The 19758-nt window shown below is 36.2% G+C and overlaps 1 protein-coding gene across 13 annotated transcripts in view; it reads left to right on the top strand.

Moving 5' to 3' along the window:
• CCDC171 (coiled-coil domain containing 171) overlaps positions 1-19758 on the top strand; it is a 304789-nt gene that overhangs the window by 122622 nt on the left and 162409 nt on the right. For all 13 annotated transcript variants that reach the window (XM_053205079.1, XM_053205080.1, XM_027047203.2 and 10 more), the window contains 3 exons: positions 1025-1192; positions 2766-2954; positions 18430-18937. In XM_053205079.1, coding sequence (XP_053061054.1) covers positions 1025-1192; positions 2766-2954; positions 18430-18937 — 865 coding nt within the window. The remainder of the gene's footprint in view (positions 1-1024; positions 1193-2765; positions 2955-18429; positions 18938-19758) is intronic.

Below are 19758 nucleotides of genomic sequence, written 5' to 3'. Positions count from 1 at the left end.
AAAAAAATCTTGAGGCAACTTATTATCTACATAAAATATCCTTTTGCAGCTTTACAATTGCCTTGTCTTGAGTTCCACTCTTTGGCAGTTTATAGATGAAACACCTTATAAAGAGAGCCATTTGGCACGTTAGTAAATAAACTTTTTGTGTGTTCAAGATGGGATCGGCTTTTTACTGAATTCTACGGCATAGTGTTTCTAGGTCGTTAAACAATGGATGGTTTAGTTACTACGATGGCAATATAATTTTAAAGAACTTTTTATTGTATATTTCTAATTGGACAGTTTTGGAAATATGTCTTGGGCAGCCATGTCCATTTCTTTTTGCCTGTTACTTTGTAATATTTAAACACCTGTAAACGCTCAATGTGCCAAATACTATATGAACTTACAGGGAAAACAGATGAGCCCCTCTTCCATATCTTTCATATCACTGTCTGCTTTGCCTAAGGGGCTTGGGATAGATTTCCTATAAGAGGTAAGCAAACTGGAATCTCTGGGGGAAGAAGAAAGCTGAGTAATTGTGTACATGTAAAGCACAGATATTGTATAACTTTGTCTTCAGTGGAACTGAGCAACAGTCTTCTCTCTATATTGGTTTTTTGACTTAAATAACATCTGTTTGGGCAGATGTAAATATGAAACTGTAGAATGACTATACCGACATCTAGTTAAAAGGGCTTAGAAACAATTAGTCCAGACATGTCATGTATCTGAGAAAGGTGATGTCTGAACAGGCACTTAGGTGACATCCTCAGTAGTAACAGAACTGGGGTCAGAACCCTGGTCTTTTGGCTTCTAGACTTCAGATTTTTGGTTTTGAATACCAAGTTTAATCAATTCTAAGTTTGTATCTGCTGTGTAGTTTTGAATGTAAAAAAAGTACCCAAAATGACAGTATTCTGAGACTTGAACATTTTAATTCCTTCTCAAGTTTTTGAAACAAATACTTCCCCGTGCATAGTGTGTGTTTTACTTCTTACAATGTGGATATACTGGAATTATTATTTTTTTTTTCTCACAGGAGAAGCTAACCTTTCTTCATACCTTGTATCAGCACTTGATAGCAGGCTGTGTGCTCATAAAACAACCAGAAGGCATGCTGGATAAATTCTCGTGGTCCGAGCTCTGTGCAGTCTTGCAGGAGAATGTTGATGCCCTGATCTCAGACCTCACCAGGGCTAATGAGAAGGTAACTGTCCTCAGGCACCAGATACCTCTATTAAATTCAGTGACATTTGTCCACATCACAGTATCATTAAGAGGGGCTGACATTCATCTTATTTCAAAAAGAATTTGGGTGTTAATAATTCAATACCATTAATTATGGCTTGTCTACAACTCAGTTTGATGCCATTGCTGTGGGCATGTAAATGTGACTGAAGTCTGTATGAAGTCTCTAAGCTCCACACTCTGTGCAGGACATGCTAATACTACTAGCCAGTATTAGCCACAGGGACCTAATTAAAAGAAAATAAATTAATCTTACTGATGAAGCAATTCAAAGAACTTAGTCATTTACATTAATAAACCAACTCTTTATGTTAGCATAAAATAGAAACAAGATACAGCTATTCAAAAACATGATCTTAAAATTTTTGCTCAGGAAATAATGAGGTGTTACTTTAAAAGCACTTAAAAATTTAAAATTATGTTTATGATATTTCTTGAATTATAATAAGATGTGTATTACAAAACCCTTTCCGTGCTGTAGCATGTGAGAGGTATACACGGTAGGAGAAAACAGTAGACTCTTAGGATCACTTTACCATTCATGAGCCCAGAAATTCAGTCTTTCAAAAAATTTTTTAAAAAGCCCTATTTTGGTGATGGAAAATTAAGATGGCTTAGCAGACCAACATATTTCACCATTGAAGATATCAGTTCTTATCCTGGGTCTATTGAACTGGTCAGAACTATGTTATGTGGTCCGGTTTCCAGATCTTAGTTGAAATGGCACTTGCTCTTATGGGACGTGAAGACAAAAATGTACCTAAGTTGTTGTTGTTGTTGTGGTTGTTGTTGTTGTTTTTTAACTCTAATCTGTTGAATTAATGAAACAGCATCTTGGCCTAATTTTAGACTGAGGGCATTTTGCCTTGGTTCGATTGGCAAATACAACCACGGGCACTGAGAAGTAGGATTGAGGAAATGAGGGAATACATTGTGAGAAGCCCAGATGCTGTTCATGATTGTGAATGTGTGTATAATGGGTTTGAAAATTACTGGCAATTAAAATGAGTACATGTTTGAACCCTCTGAGATGGTATTATGTTTTAACAGTTTTTCATAGTTTCGAACATCATTAATTGTCGTACATGTCAGATGATTTTCTTTCCAGCGTTTGGAACGTGAAATAAAAAAATGGTTGTACTGTTCTGTTTTATTATATGTAAAATGTTTGTAGATTTGTAAATCTCATTGAAATGCTGTTTCCCATTGAAGAGCTTTGGTTCTAGAAATAAGAATAGTCTTCTTAATTTTCTCAGTAAAGTTGATTCTAGAGTGAGTAACTTTATTAGAAAGAGAAAAATGGTTTGTCATCTCAGCGTATGTGCATATAAATGACACCATATTCTTCTAAAATATGATTATTTGCCCTACCGATTTCTGTTTCTTAATTTTTGGGTTTTCATTTTAACTTACAATTTTTATGTGAGCTTAAGGAATGGATCATAGGTGAAAATTTTGGATGGTTCTGGGGGAGATGTACAAAGAGATGTTTTGTGAGCCTATCTCATTCTCTGTTGCATTTCCCTGTTTAGATAAGTCATCTGGAGTATATCTGTAAAAACAAGTCTGACACAATGAGGGAGCTTCAGCACACACAGGAAGACACTTTTAACAAAGTGGCAGAGCAGATCAAAGCCCAGGAGAGCTGCTGGCAGAAACAAAAGAAGGAACTGGAGTCGCAGTACTCCGAGCTCCTCTCTGAGGTGCAGAAGAGGGCACAGGTATGCTTCTCCTGCAGAGCTTTAAAAAACGGGCTGATCAAATATTTTACTATTTCAGGTGTTTTCTTTTAGTACCAATGCCAAATCCGTTTGGAACTTTTGAGAATGCCTAGAACTTATTCTGCACACATACATGTGATCATGCAAACACATACACCTACTCACAAATGCATGTGTGTGTGCGTGTATATGTGTGTCTGCATGTGTATTAAGGATTGTCTTATAGTTAAGTTGGGAAGTAGGTTTCTGGTTAAAGCACCTTAGAATGCGCTGATCAAGTAAATGATAACATTGCATTTCCTTTATTTATTTTTAAAATGAAAGGTTAAGAGATTTGGTCAAATGTCCGTTTTAATCTAGATAATCCTTTTGTCCGGTTTATTACACTTGTGGGGGTTCCTATATGAACCATCATTTTAATTCATTTGGGGTTGAAATTTGTTATACTTCCTAATATTATATAAGAACTAGAGTTATAATTGTAGACCCTGTAGCAAAATCATTCACTGTTGGATGAATTATTTTTTTTTTTTATGTTGGATTCGACTGAGAACAGAAGTTTTGGGTAGTTAACATAGCTGTATTTTTCCCTATATAAATTATTCTCATCATAATTTATATTGTTAACTGTCATCCCTGCCCAATCAGGAATAACATACAAAGATAGTGTATACTTTTTTTGGGGGGGGGTATTGACTTTGATAATAGTTCATGTGTCCTAAGATAAGATGCTTAGGACTCTGATTCAGTGTTTAACCTCTTTATTTGGTCCATAATTATATCGTTTCATACTTCTATTGGCAAGCTTAATTAAAAAATATTATTTTTGTTTGTTAATAGTTTCAGGTTGCTTAAAATAAGACCATTCTGCTTTCCCAAACATGTGAACTTATGCCTTCTTCTATGAATTTGAATGAATTAATACACTCTCTAAAAGTAGCTATTTGTTGTGTTCAGTGTTGCAGGGTGACATGTGATATGATCTGCATTTCGAGGTGCCTGGGTAGCTCAGTCGGTTAAGCCTCCAACTCTTGATTTTGGCTCAGGTCATGATCTCAAGGTTGTGAGATGGAACCCCACCTCCGGCTCCCTGCTGACAGGCGGAACCCAGTTGGGACTCTGTCTTTCCCCCTCTCTCTGCCCCTCCCTGGTCTCTCTCTCTCTCTCTCTCTCTCTCTCAATAAACTTTAAAAAAAAAACAACTTAAAATATTTCATTATTCCAGAAAGTTCTTTTATGCCCTCTTTCAGTTTCCACTCCATGGGCTACCATTGTTCCAATCCTATCATCATAGATTACTTTCACTTGCCCTTGAGTTTCCTCTCAGTGGAATCATTCAATATGTAGTGTTTGGTGGTTGGCTTATTTCACTCAAAATAGTGTTTTGATAGTCATCCATGTCGTTGTGTATTCACAACATGTTGGTAATTCATTCTTTTTTATGGTGAGATAGTATTCTATTTTATAATTACACCACAATTTGATAGATTGTGAGTGGATGGATATTTGGGTTGTTTCCAGTTTTGGGCTGTCGTAAATAAAATTGCAGCAAGTATTATTGTATGAGTATTTTGTTGACGTAAGTTTTCCTTTCTCTTTAAGAAATGAAAGTTAAGAGTGAATTTGCTAGGTCATGGTGTAGGTGTATGTTTATAAAAAAAACTATCAACATTTTTTCCATTTTTCCAAAATGGCTGTATCATATTATATTTTCATGACCAATATATGAGAATTTCCATTGTTCTACATCCTCTGCAATATTTGGTATTGTCAGTCTTTTAAATTTTAGTCACTCTAGTTGTTTTAAAAAGGTATTTCACTGTGGTTTTAATTAATGTTTTCTTGGTGATTAATGATATTCAGCACTTTTCATGTTCTTATTGGTCATTCCTATATCTTCTTTTGTGAAGTGTCTCTTCAAGTGTTTGCCCATTAAAAAATTGGGATTCTTTGTGTTTTTATTATTGATTTGTAAGAGTTCTTTAGATATTCTGGATATAAATCCCTTGTTGTACATATGTATCACAGATATTACCTTCCAGTATCTCACTTGTCTTTTCATGTTTTAATGTTTCTTTTGATGATCCCAAGTTTTAAGATTTTGATGAAATGCAACCTACAAATCTTTTTCTCTTTTGAGTATTTATTTTTATGTGCAAGCAATGTTTCTATACCCCCAAGGTTGTGAAGATAATCTCCTAGTGTTTCTTCTGGAAGTTTTAAAGTTTTAGCATTTATGATTAGGTCTGTGATCCATCTCAAATTAATCTTTGTATGTAATATTAGGTAGAGGCTGAGGTTCATTTCTGCCCTGTATTTATTGTTCCCACACCATTGTTCACGACTTTGCTTTCCTCATTGACAAGCCTTGATCCCTTTGTGAAAAAAAACCTGACCATATATAAGAACCACAGATTTGTTGTGTATCCCTATGGTTTTGCCTCTTCCAGAATGTCCTGTAAGTGGTCCGTACAGTCTTGCCTTTTCCAGAATGTCATATAAGTGGAATCCTACAGTATGTAGCCTTTTGGGTCTGACTTTTGTTTCACTTAGCAAAATATGTTTGGGAATTATTCATGTTGTTGCATGTATCAGTAGCAGTTCATTCCTTTTTACTACTGAGCTATATTCCATTGGATGGATACCATTGTTTGTTTATACTTGCTGATGGGCCTTCGGGTCGTTGCTTTTGTTTTCTAGCAATTATGACCAAGGAAGTTTTAAATATGCATGGATAGGTTCTCGTGTGATCATAAATTTTCATTTCTCTTGGGTAAATACTTAGAGGAGTGTGATTTCTGGTTATATGGTAAGTACCTATTTATATGTTATATAAATGGTTCTATGGTGAGAAACTATGAAATTGTTTTCCCAAGTGGCTGTACCATTCTGAGCTCCCTCTAGCAATGTAAGGGAGTTCTAACTGCTCTGTGTCCGTGCCAGCATGCTGTTTCATAATTTTTTTTGTCTTTTCTAGATATTCTGGTAGGCGTGTAGTGATTGTGGTTTTAATTTCTGTTTTCCCTAGTGAATAATAATGTTGAGCATTTTTTTCATATGCTTATTTGCCATCTGTGTGAATTATCTGTTCGCATGTTTTGCCCACTTTTTTAAAAAGTTTATGTATTTTGAGAGAGTGAGAAAGAGAGATAGTGCGAGTGGAGGAGAGGCAGAGAGAGAGGGAGAGAGAGAATCCCAAGCAGACTCTGAGCTGTGAGCACAAAGCCTGATGCAGGGCTTGATCCCACGAACCTGTCCAATCAAGAGTTGAGCACTTAAGTGACTGAGCCACCCAGGCGCCCCTGTGCCCCCTTTTTAACTGGGTTGCTTAGTTCCTTGTCACTGAATTTTGAGAGTTGTTTATGTATTCTGGATAGAAACCTTTTGTCAGATAAGTGATTTGCAAAAATTTTCTCCCATTCACATAAAAGTCCTTTTTGCAGAGCAGATGTTTAAAATTTTTATAAAGTCCACCTTATCAATGTTTTTCTTTTATGGATTATGACTTTAGTGTTGTATCTAAGAACTCTTGGCTTAGTGTAAGGTCATCAAGATTTCCTCCTGTTTTTTCTTCTATAGGTTTTGTAGTTTTAGGTTTTAAAAATAGGTCTATGATTCATTTTCAGTGAATTTTTATAAAGATGTGAGGCATGGGTTGATGTCCATTTTTTTCATGTGGATATTCAGTTAATCCAGGACTATTTGTTGAAAGATTATCCTTTCTCTATTGAATTGCCTTTGTACTCTGTCAAAATCCATTTCCTGTATTTGTGTAAATCTATTTCTGTACTTTCTCAACTGTTCCATTTATTTATGTGTGTGTTCATTTTTAATACTATACTGAGTTGATTTTTGTAGCTTTTTAGTAAGTCTTGAAATTAGGAAGTATGATTCTTCAAACTTTCATCATTTCCTATCAGTTTTTTTAATTGGATAAATTTAACATGTAACCTTGTATAAATTTAAGTGTATATTGTGTTACTTTGATACATTTATATATGTAATATAGTTGCCATTGTAATGATATTTATCACATTACATACTTGCAGTACATTATTATTATTATTGTTCGACAAACTGTACATTTAATCTCTATGGCTATTTTAGTACTCATTACAAGTTTATACACTTAAACAGCATCCATTTAACACCCCTACTCTCTACTCTTCCATTTCCTGGTAACCACCATTTTATTTTCTGGTTTTTTTTTAATTTTTTTTTTTAGCATGTTTGGTCTTTTAAGATTCCATGTATAAGTGATACCCTATAGTACTTCTCTTTGTCTGGCTTATCCCATTTAGCATAATGTTTTCAAGGTCCATCTGTGATTTTGCAAATGATAGGATAGCCTCCTTTCTCATGGCTAAGTAATATTTTATTGTGCATATATATCACATCTTTTTTAATCCACTCATCCATTAATGGGCATTTGGTTGCTTTCCTATCGCGGCTATTGTCAATAGTGTTGCAATAAACATGGAGGTGTGTGTATCTCATCGAATTCCTGTTTTCATTTCCTTTGAGTATATTCCCAGAAATGGAGTTGCTGGAATGTATGGTAGGTATGTTTTCAAGTTTTTGAGTGACCTCCATATTGTTTTCCATAGTGGTTGGACTAATTTACATTCCCATGTTCTCGCCAGCACCTGCTGTCTCTTGTCTTCTTGATGATAGCCATTCCAGCGGGTATGAGGTGATATCTCAGTGCGGTTTTCATTTGCATTTCCCTGATGATTAGTGATGTTGAGCATCTGCTCATGTGCTTTTTAACTATTTTGATGTCCTCTTTGGAAAAATGTCTCTTTAATTCTTCTGCCCATTTAAAAAACGAGAGTGTTTATTCATTATTAAGTTGTGGTAGTTCTCTGTATATTTTTGGATATTAACCCCGTATCTGATATGTGATTTACAAAAAATATTTCCCATGTTGAAGGCTGCCTTTTTATTTTGTTAGTTTCTTTTGCTGTGCAGAAGCTTTTGAGTTTGATGTAGTCCTGTTTGTTGATTTTTGCTTTTGTTGTTTGTGCTTTTGGTGTCAGGTACAAAGAATCATTGCTAAGTATCAATGAGCTTCTTTCCTATCTTCTAGGAGTTTCTTGGTATCAGGTGTTATATTTAAGTCTTTGATCCATTCTGAGTTAACTTTTGTAAGCGGTGTGAGTTAGAGGTCCAGGTTCATTATTTTGCATGTGTTCCTCTAAATTTCCCAGTACCGTTTGAAGAGAATATCTTTTACCCATTGGGTGTTCTTGGTTCTCTTGTTGAATATTAGTTGACTGTATATGCTGAGATTTAATTCTGGGCTCTCTATTCTGGTCTATGTGTCTATTTTTGTGCCAGTAGTTTTTATTACTATGGCTTCGTGATGATATGATTTTATATGTAGAAAACTTTAAATAACCGATCAAAAAACTTCTTGGATTAATCAATGATTTCAGTAAAGTAGCAGGTTAACAAAATCAACTTACAGAGATCATGAAACATTAGAAAAAGAAATAAAGAAAACTATCCCATTCACAAAATACTTACGAATAAATTTTACCAAGAAAGTGAAAGATCTGTAGGGAGAAAACTCGTAAGACTTTGCTGAAAGAAATCAAAGACACAAACAAATGGAAAGACACCCTGTGTTCATCGATTGGAAGATTTCATATTGTTAAAGTAGCTGTACCACTCAAAAGCCATCTACAGATTCAATGCATTCCCCATCAAAATACCAAAGTCATTCTTCACAGAAATAGAAGAAACAATCCTAAAGTTTGTGTGCAAACACAAAAGACCCCAATAGCCAAAGCAGTCCTGAGAAAAAAGAACAAAAGCAGAGATATCACACTTCCTGATTTCAAGCTATCCTATCAGTGTTATGAACTCACTTCTTTTATTCTAAATGTGCAAGAAAGCATAGCAATTCATTTTTCTAACTAAAGGAATCAGTTATCACAAATGCTAGTTTTTAAAGAGAAGCTCTTGGGGTGTCTGGATGGCTTAGTCGGTACGGCATGTGAGTCTTGATCTCAGGGTTGTGAGTTCGAGCCCCATGTTGGGTATAGAGATAACTTAAAAATAAAATCTTTAAAAAAGAAAGGAAAAGCTCTCACTGAAGACTTTTTTCTGAAGGATGTGTAACACCGTAGGCTCTGATCCATGAGTAGGCAAATTGAAAGTATCATTTTCATTTTCTTAAAAGTACATTAATAAGGGGCGCCTGGGTGGCTCAGTCAGTTAGGCGTCCGACTTCAGCTCAGGTCACTATCTCGCGGTCCGTGAGTTCGAGAGTCGCGTCGGGTTCTGGGCTGATGGCTCAGAGCCTGGAGCCTGCTTCCGATTCTGTGTCTCCCTCTCTCTCTGCCCCTCCCCCGTTCATGCTCTGTCTCTCTCTGTATCAAAAATAAATAAACGTTAAAAAAAATTAAAAAAGTACATTAATAATATAAATTGTCATATTGTTTATATTATTTATACATATGTTTACATTTTTATAAATTGTAATTGAATACACAGCAACGATTCCTTTGGGTTTTGTATTGGGTAAACTGCTATTATAATGCATATTACAGGCTATACATTTTATTTTAGGAAATTTTGTTATGACTATTTCTGCATTTCTGCTTTTTTCCCCTCAAAGCTGCAATGCAAATTACACTATTTTCATTGTATATTATTAATGTATTTTCAAAAATTATGTTGATAAGAACATAAAGAAGGAAAACCCACAGTTGTGTAGGATTGTAGGTTCTAGAGGATGTTTGGTGTTAGATGAACCTGGCCATTACAAGGGGCCATCTGCTGGAAAACACATGACTTATCTATAGCACCCTGTGTTTGATGTTTAGTTCTTGTAAAGAAATGGTTAGTAAAAGACAGGTGGTTAAGTAAAAACCAGTTTTTGGACTCGAATTGCTTTCATCTGAAAAGAACACAATAGAGTTATTTGCAAGAGTTTTGACTGTGTAAGCTTTAAAACAATTAGTACAAATGCTATTAGGTAAAGGATACTCGTAGGACAGGAGCCTTGGTTCTAGTATCTCAGCATGTTTTTAGCATTCGGTGAAATGTGCTAGCCACATGGTTGGGAACTCTCAAATTTAAATACTCTGGAGCCGTCACGTAAATACATCTCAAGCATGTGTGCCTACTGAAGCCTCTGGGCCGAGTGCCACACTACATGCTCTTATTGAGTTTGCTTTTGTAATCTTAGTATTTCTGTTCTTATAGCTTTTCTTTCTGAAAAAGCTGGACTTACTGGCATAGCAGCATCCTTAGTAAAAGTAAAGGTTTTTTCCCTATCAGTTAAGTATGGTTAGCCTTGATGTAATATTTATTGTAAACACTTTAGGTTTGTTTGACATTTTAGTAAAATCCTCTTATATCACAAAATTAAAGAGTACCTTTGGCAGGAAATCTGGGTTAGTGTTATTAGATGTTGAAACTTTTTTTCTTTTTAATTGAATTCCAAAAATATTCAGAGCTCAGCTTGTTTATATTATTGGAGGTGATAGGTTATACATGCCTGCCTGGAATGGCTCACAGGGAATTAGTTCGACCCTGTCCTGGACACAGGAGCCACTGATGGACGGAGTTGGTGTGAAGGGGGCACCTCTAACGAAATATTTCCAAAAATTTCATTAACACAAAAATATCTGCTTCTCAAATAATTGCTTTAGAAATTGTTTTTCTTCTTTTAAAAAAAATTGTGGTTTTACATTTATTTATTTTTGAGAGACAGAGAGAGACAGAGCCCAAGTGGGGGAGGGGCACAGAGAGAAGGAGACACAGAGTCTGAAGCAGGCTCCAGGCTCCGAGCTAACAGCTCAGAGCCCGATGCCGGGCTCGAACTCACAAACCGTGAGATCATGACCGAGGCCAAAGTCGGACGCTCAACCGACTGAGCCTCCCAGGCGTCCCTAGAAATTGTTTTTCTTAAAAAGGCTATGAATTGAATTTGCCTAATGCTCAATAGATTTTTCAGCATTTTTTCCTAACTTTGCATGCCTCCTCTGACTCGAGCCTTACCACAACCATGCGAGATAGGTCATTTAAGAATCATTTCTAGTTTGCACATGGAGAAACTAAGGTTCAGAGAACTGATGCCACTTACGTGTTTAGCGAGAAAGTTCTAGAGCTGGGATTAGAATGGAGGTAACGGATGTAAACTATTCAGCCTCTTGCTTGGCATTCAGAAATTGCAAAGTGAATGTTATGTGCTATTTTTTTTTTAATTTTCAGTCTTTTAAAAAATGTTTATTTATTTTTTTGGTGGGGGGAGGGGCAGAGAGAGAGGGAGATAGAGGATCTATCTGAAGTGAGCTCTGTGCTGACAGCAGAGAGCCTAACATGGGGCCCGAATTCATGAATGATGACATCATGACCTGAGTTGAAGTCAGATGCTCAGCCAACTGAGCCACCCAGATGCCCCTGTCCTGTTTTAATATATTGTCACCATCCTTATCTTCCTGTCCTTTTTGCGTTATGCTACGGTACTGTTTCTTTTAGAAATATATGCTGTTTTGTATGTCAAGTAATACCTGAAAATGGGTCCAGTGGCAGATCAATTTCATATTTCTTGAACTTGCATTTCCAAGTGAGTCTTGATTAATTAATGATCAAACATGATAATTATGGTGACACCCTGTCAGCTGTCCACAGATGCTAGTTCCCTTATGTCTTGTTTCTCTCAGAGTTCCTTTTGTCTGAGAGACTGAGTTTTTCTTACATTATATTGCAAAATTGCTGTTATAGGTAAGAGTATCAAGACAACTTTTACATAATGTATTTAATATTAACAAAAATATATCTTACGTGGTATATACCACATACAGAGGGCACTGTGTTTAATACTGTGGTACTAACAAAGAGATATAACACTTAGTTCTTTCTTCAAAAACTGTCAAATATAATTGGGAAGTCATCATATGAACACATGAGAAATTCAAGAATATAAGGTTGATCACAGCAACTGTGTTTAATTAATTCCCAAGAGAATGCTATAAACTTAGAAGAGGAGGTGTCACAGTTTGAACTATTTAAAGAGAAGACTGGAGCCAACCTGGACACCGTGGCCGGGGTCTGAAAACCTGGAAGGAAGATCTGAGGCAGATCAGAACTGAGAGGTAGTGCTGACTTACCAACAGTCTGAGGCAGTATCTTTTAACAATTGACAAATGAAGCATCTTGCCCATGTTGACACATTCATTCTCAGTCTAATGATAAGGAGAACTTTGTTCTTTTGAAGGTTTGGCTTATCCAAAGGGCATTTTGTAGTTTGTACTGCTTTAGATACAAGAGTAAACACAGGCACATAGCACTTTGGCACATAATATTTTTGCCAGGCTACACTTAGAAATGAAGATCATGTTTTTGAGTAAAGTAAATAATCATTATGGGATTTGAGTATATTTATATTATATGTTATAATATATATAATGTATATAATATATTATATGTATATAATATTATATAATATATATATAATATATATATAATATATAATATTATATATTATATATATTATATTTATATAAAATATATAATATATATAAAGTCCAGACAGTAGAATTTCTAGGTCATATGGTAAACTGAGCTATTTGCAAAAGCTGATGCATCATTTTAACATCTCCACCAGTAACGTATGAGGCTTCCATTTTCTTCACTAAATGTGCATTATTTTTAACAGAGAAGCATTTACATCATAGGATAAGCAGGTGAATTTATTCATTTTGCAATATTACCATTTCATAAAAAGACAAGGTATGCAGTCTATAAAAATAAGAGAGTTTTAATGAAGTCCTTTGATGTCTATGTGTCATCGAATGCCCAGTGTGCATTTTGTCTTTTGCCAATAATAAAGTCCTTTGATGTCTATGTGTCATCGAATGCCCAGTGTGCATTTTGTCTTTTGCCAACATAAAGAATAAGAACGCAGGAAGCAAAAGTGATAAAAAAAGAATTTTATTCCCTAGGGAAGTATCTAATTTCTGGTCCAAAGTCTCAAAGTTCATGGAACCCTGTAAGGCGTCCCACAGAGCCTGTGTGCTTCAGGAAGTAGGTGCATGATTAGGCAGAAGAGGTATCTTCCCCCCCCATTTTGGATGCACTTTGAATTTATCAGACAGTAGAGGAAAACTGGTGAAACTATATCGTATTTTTGATATGCCAAAGAAATCTATGTAAAAGATATCCATGCTATATTTGCAAGTTTTTTTTAATTCTTCAAGATAAGAGTGTTGTTTTGGAGGAATTTGCAAATATTATTTTTGAAACTAAACACACTAAGGAGCAGCTTATTTCAGTCCTAGGAATGCTTTTGTCCCATTTGAAGGCGATATTCATAATGTTTGCTTTAAAAATATTGGCCTTCAATCTCCTTGGGTAAAGAACGTAAGTTTTTTTAAGGGAAAAATTGCTCTTACGGCTGTTTCCATTGTTATCGTCAAACAAGCTTTGTTCTTCAAGAATAATTCACAGTAAATAATGCAGCACCTTTGAAGATCCCTGTGGAATATCAGAATTAATTTTAAAGCAGAATTCTGACATGTTGATAAGTTCCAAATTATATTTAGAAATGATATCTTTTTTTCGGATTATATTTTTCTTCTCCTTACATTTATAAAGCTTTTTATTCATTGGGTATTTAGTCAGTGCCTATTATGGGCAAAAAAAAAAAAAAAACAACAAAAAACAAAAAAACAAAACTGTGGTAAACACCAAGGAACATCTTATAAAGCATTATTTAATTTGTTCAATATTTAGTACATTCCTACAGGGTATAGAGCACTGTAAATAGAATATTTACTGCAGTAAATACTTCCTGGCCTCCAGGAACTAGCATTCTATTGCATTTGAGGGAGAACAGATATGCATACATGAAATAAGTAAGTAGCAGTGTCAGAATTAAATGTGTGAGTCATATAATTAAGTTCAGAGAAGGTCAAGGTCAGCATGAGTGAGAATTACAGGAAAAGGTGTCATGGAATAGATAGATCCTGAAATGGGCTCTGATGATTGCTAGGATTTGAATAGTGTTAGGGGAGTTGGAAAGGAAAAGACCTGGGAATGCTAGACAGCATTGGTTAAATTGTGAAGAGTGGTGAGGTTCGTGTCTGGATAGTAAAGAAGCAGACCGTTCTCCCTTTATCATCAGGGTGAGGATTGTGGGAGAAGGTGAAGCCTTTACAGCAGAAGGCATGTGGGAGTGTTGTGACTTGAGGAGGGAACCTTGGTTCAGGAAGGACAAAGATGTTAAACAATAGGATCGGATGGACATAATCTGACAGCAGCATGGAAGGGGGCATGAATGGCTGGTGGTGAATAGCTGGAAGTAGGATGCGTAGCAATAGATATGGATCAGGGCGTATTTTATAGGTAAACCCAATGGTGCTTGCTGATGGCTTTGATTTGGGACGGTGGAGGATAAGGTGAAAGGAGGAACTAAAACTGACTGCAAAGTTTTTGACTTGAACAATTTGGTGGATGTTGGTGCCATGTATTGACATAAAGAGGACTATCATGAACACGTTTAGGAGGCAAGTCAATAGTACTGGACTGGATACTTTAGCTTGAGATGGCTGTGAGGTAGCTAAGTGGAGATGCTTACCGGGAAGTCAGATCTGTGGTTCTAAATTTGAGTGGAGACAGCAGGGATGCAGAAATGTAATTGTTAAGAAATGAACAAAACTTGCACTAAGTATTAATGTTATTGAGGATTTTGTGTGGCTAACTTAATATTTGTCAATAAGAGCTCTAAAACTTTAAATGTTTAACTTCATTATTTTTAAATCTTTAATTCAACCCGCTGATAAATTCTAGTTATCTAGTTGAATATTGGTCTGATTGATTTTTTTGAAAAATAACAATCGATACTTGGTGTCTTGATTATAATTACTTAAACCAAGAATGGCTGGGGACAGCAGATGGTTATTAGACAATTAAATAGTCTTTTGAGTTTGTTTATTTTTATTTATAAGCAGACTTCACACATATTCTTAGTCTTATTTTTACTGTTTCACCAATCTGTGAATGGCATCTGAGTCTCTGAGAAATCATGAAGCGTGGTAGTAATTAATATTAATCACTTAATTAAGCACTTCTAAATATATAATCGCTACAAATGATCAAAATTTGGGGGCCATAGAATGACACGAGGATTTGAAAGACACGAGAATTTAAAAGATTCCTTTAGTACTTTGCCACTACTTCTAGCAGGCAGCCTAAAACGAAAACTGGCTGTGTAAGTCTGGAATCCCAATTCTGTTTTTAAGACATTCCAGCTTGTTCCTGGCTTTCTGTCTGTCGAGAGAAGTGGGGTGTTTTGGGTAATGGAGTTCAGGTTTTTATCCATTTCTCTCCACATTTTGGTTACTCTGTCATCCTCATTCCAGGACTACCTGTTTCTGGCTGCCTTTCTAAAACGCTGTTAGCTTCAATCTGATGCTCTGAAGTAGGCTAGCTGTCTTCGGTAGATCTGTCATGTGCTACAGCTAACTCTTTTCCAGAACAGGCTTCCTTTACTTTCAGCTGTCTTCCTTTTTTTTTTTTTTTTTCTTAAATTTTAAAATTTTTATTTAATTTACTTTAAAAATTTTAATTCCGGTATGGTAAATATACTTTCAGCTCTCTGTCAACAACCCATTTGATTTTGCCCAATGACTTCACATGCTATTTTGAAACATTTAAAATATCATTAGCAGATGTATCTATTCACCATTTGTTTTCGTTCACAGAAGAGTACTTTTTGTTGAAAATACACTTCTGCCTCAGACTTTGAGATCTGTGACTATGTTCCACCTGGAACCTGATTAGGTTAATGTTTATTTCTACTACCTAGCTGTAACCGGTGTGACTCTTTTATCTTGGATTGTCTATAATTTTCCTGTTTTCCCCTCTAATTGAACTGGTGGAATTGATTTTGGAGAAAATATGGAATTAGCCTTTGTAAATTCTGTTTGCTCCTCTTGTTCCATCTCCACTTCCGGCAACTTTACTGCTACCCATGGCGGTCTTTATTAATATTTCTGATTCTCCCATCCATTAGCTAAAGCAGGGCGACTTCCAGGATTTTATGGCTTCTCATGGCTTTCCAGATAGTTTAAATTCCTTAGCTTTATCATCTTTTATCCACCTACTTGTCAGTTTTCCATCATTGTCCTCTTTTCTTCAGGCGTTCTGAATTATTTGTACTTCCTTAGAATACATTATCCTGTTTTCTGGCTCTCACTCTTCCACATACTGGTCTTTCTGCTTTCTTTAGCTACAGTGCAGGTCAGCTTTCCCTTTTCTTAAAGGTTGCCTTCTTAAAGGGGTGTCTCACATCTGCTTCCAAGCAGTCCACCTGGCTAGTGCTTCTCAGAGTTTCTTGCTTCTTTCAGCTACTCCCAATGGGACACCATTTCCTTTACAAGTGTCTTTGCATGGAGCTCTGGGACACAGTCCCGGTGATGAAATACTGCTACCACTGCTTGGCCATGGGTGGAGATGTGGTTGGGGGCAAGCCACAATTCCTTTATTTCCCTATTCCTTTCTTTTTCACAGTAGTACCACAGATATGGCTGGTTCAGACTTTAGAGAAGAGTCGGAGTAAATAAAGACAATTATAGTATAGAAACATTTTTTTAAGCATTTTTTAAAGGTTATTTATTTTGAGAGAGAGAGAGAGAGAGAGAGAGAGCGAGCGAGCATGGGAGGGGCAGAGAGAGAGGAAGAGAGAGAGAGAATCCCAAGCAGGCTCTGTACTGCCAGCACAGAGCCCAATGCAGGGCTCAATCTCATGAGCCATGAGATCATGACTGGAGTGGAAATCAAGAGTCGAACCCTTAACTGACTGAACCACCCAGGAGCCCCTATACTATAGAAACATTTAAAACCATGTCTAAAATACAGTGTTTCCCCTGCCCGAAGGAAGGCATCCAAGAAGTTGAATCCTTCAGAGAGTGGCTTCTTGTGTACTTCTTTAATTCATTTGTGCTCAGGACTGTACCTCTGAGGGCCTTCTTCTACTCACCGTGCATTTATTGGGAATCTCATCCGCTAGCCTTGGGGTTGGATTTAGTACAAGAGTTACTTTCCTTAGCAGTATATTTCCACAAGTTTGAATTCTTTTGGCTACCGCCTATCAACATTGTCCATGGTAGGCTTTGACAACAAATCTTTTGGAGTCATCAAGGGTTTGTGTGATTTTCTCCAACTCGGATCATTAAATTATTTTAGGGTAGCTATGGAGCCACACTTTATCACTATTTTTTTTTTTTAATTCTTTCTATTACATACCTCACCACCACTTGTCCTTTGTCATTATCCCTCCAAAAGCCTGTCAATATCATTTTGTGCAAACTCCCTTTTGGGTACCTCTGGCAGTCTGGCATAGTTTGATAGTAGCATTACACCACAGTAATTGATTTGCTTGTCTGTTTTCCTAGCACATGGAATTTAGTGACTAGTCAATAAATGTTTATTGAATGATAAATTGAATCAGTAAAGGAAATTGGGATCTGTTATCTTCTGAATACTCTACCTCAGCAGTTCCGTAATGATCAGGCATAAGATTTCATAGAGAACTATTTTATTTTCTAGCAATTAAAATATGTTGTCCATACTTAAAATTTCTTGGTGTTTCAAATTGTTTTGGATTGCAAATTCCTTGATGAGGGAAAAAGGATCAGAGAGATGCTGAGGCCCAGCTCACAGTTAGTTATCTCCTCCCACCACTGGGGCTGTGCTTTGTTCAGTCTGCTGTCTCAGGAAGGTAAGAAAGAGCTGAAATGAGAGATTTTAACCCAAGAATGAGTCCCCCCTCACCCAGTAAATGGCAGACAGTCAAGTGCTATTTGTTATATTGTTGATTTAACCCTTTGCTTATTCTGGCAAAAAGTAAAGTCTTTTCACATATAGGAAAACCTCTACTGCTGATGTAATTTGTTTAAAAAGCAGGAAATAAAAGTGAGGAATGGAAGAGGAGAAAGAAATTCTTTTTTCTAAATATGTGTATTTCTGCATAGGTGTATGGGAAATTCATGAAGTACTTTTAGAGTTATGTGTTCTATGTTATGTAAACTTTCTGTGCAAGAGGATTTAAAAATCAACATGCACATTTAGGGGCGCCTGGGTGGCTCAGCCAGTTAAGTGTTCGACTTCAGCTCAGGTCATGATCGCACAGTTCGTGGGTTTGAGCCCCTCATTGGGCTCTGTGCTGACAGCTCAGAGTCTGGAGCCCGCTTCAGATTCTGTGTCTCCCTCTCTCCCTGCCCCTCCCCCACTCATGCTCTGCCTGTCTCTCAAAAATAAGTAAATGTTAAAAAAATGTTTAGATCAACATGCGCATTTAGATCTAACCTGTTGCTCCATCATACATATTTTTTGGATATTTAGAACATGGGTCTTTTGAGGAAGAATTAGTTGTCAGCAAAAGTTTGTTTTCTTTCTACAAAGAGGAAGTAATAAAATGCCTAGTTGTTTAAAATATTTTATTTGACTTCTCTTATAGAAATTTCAAGAAATTGCTGAAAAAAATATGGAAAAGTTGAACCGTATTGAGAAGTCACACGAACAGATGGTTCTCGAAAATTCACGCTTCAAAACTGTGTTATCACAGACTCAAAGGGAACAAGCATCCTTGCTGGCAGCCTGTGCATTGATGGCCGGTGCCTTATATCCTCTCTATAGCCGGTCATGTGCCTTATCGACACAGAGAGATTTTCTCCAGGAGCAGTTCAACACCTTTGAGTTGTTCAAACTGGAAGTCAGAACTCTAGCCCAGGCTTTGTCAACCGTAGAGGAAAAGAAGCAAGAGGAAGCTAAGATGAAGAAAAGGCCATTCAAAGGACTGATGATACGTGTATTCCGGAAAGGTGTAATTGCAATTTTGGCAGCAAATAGGCTCAAGATTTTGGGCCAATCATGTGCCTCTCTTTTTACCTGGATGGAGAGCTTCAAAGAAGGCATAGGCATGTTGGTGTGTACAGGAGAGCCCAAAGACAAGCATAAATTTCCAAGTAAGATAATTTAAGCTTTTTAAAATCTAAGTTGAGTGTAAGGACATACAATGTGACCAGGCTTAGCCATTGTGTAAAAACTTGAAAAATCATTTAATATGTCAACTCATGTAACATAGTCTCTCATGTGTTGTAGATATGTGTGTGGGTATGGAGAAATGTATATTTATGTGTAAATTAGGTTTTGATTTTTTGTTATAAACATTAAAATTTAAAGAAAGTGGCAAATATAATTTCAACTTTGCCTAGTTTTGTGTGTGTGTGTATATATATATAGTCAGCTTTATTATATTTGAATGCTCTTTTCACCGTAAAGTGGAGAGTTTATATAGTGATTTTTCAATTAAGTCGATCCAGAGACTCTCCCCTATTTAAAATTAATTAGCAGTATAATTTATTTTTACTTTCTATGAGTCAGTATAAAATGATCAGAGTTAAAAATCTATTGAGAAATTGAATGGAAATGAGACAGATGTAAATTTTCCAGTTAACTTTTTTTTTTTAAAAGTTTCACTATTCTGAGGAAATAGTGATTTCAATTTTTGACTTTAAAAATCAAGCTATTAAGGGGGCACCTGGGTGGCTCAGTCAGTTAAGCTTCCGACTTCGGCTCAGGCCATGATCTTGCAGTTTGTGAGTTGGGGCCCCGTGTCCAGTTCTGTGCTGACAGCTCAGAGCCTGGAACCTGCTTCAGATTTTGTGTCTGCCCCCCTCTCTGCCCCTCCCTCGCTCATGCTCTCTCTCTCTTTCTCTCTCAAAAATAAATAAACATTAAAAAAAGTTTTTTAAATAAAAAAATCAAGCTGTTAAGTAATATAAGT

The sequence above is a fragment of the Acinonyx jubatus genome, chromosome D4 (genome assembly GCF_027475565.1).
Source record: "Acinonyx jubatus isolate Ajub_Pintada_27869175 chromosome D4, VMU_Ajub_asm_v1.0, whole genome shotgun sequence".
NCBI classification, from domain to species: Eukaryota; Metazoa; Chordata; class Mammalia; order Carnivora; family Felidae; genus Acinonyx; species Acinonyx jubatus.
This window is presented reverse-complemented; position numbering and strand designations above follow the sequence as displayed.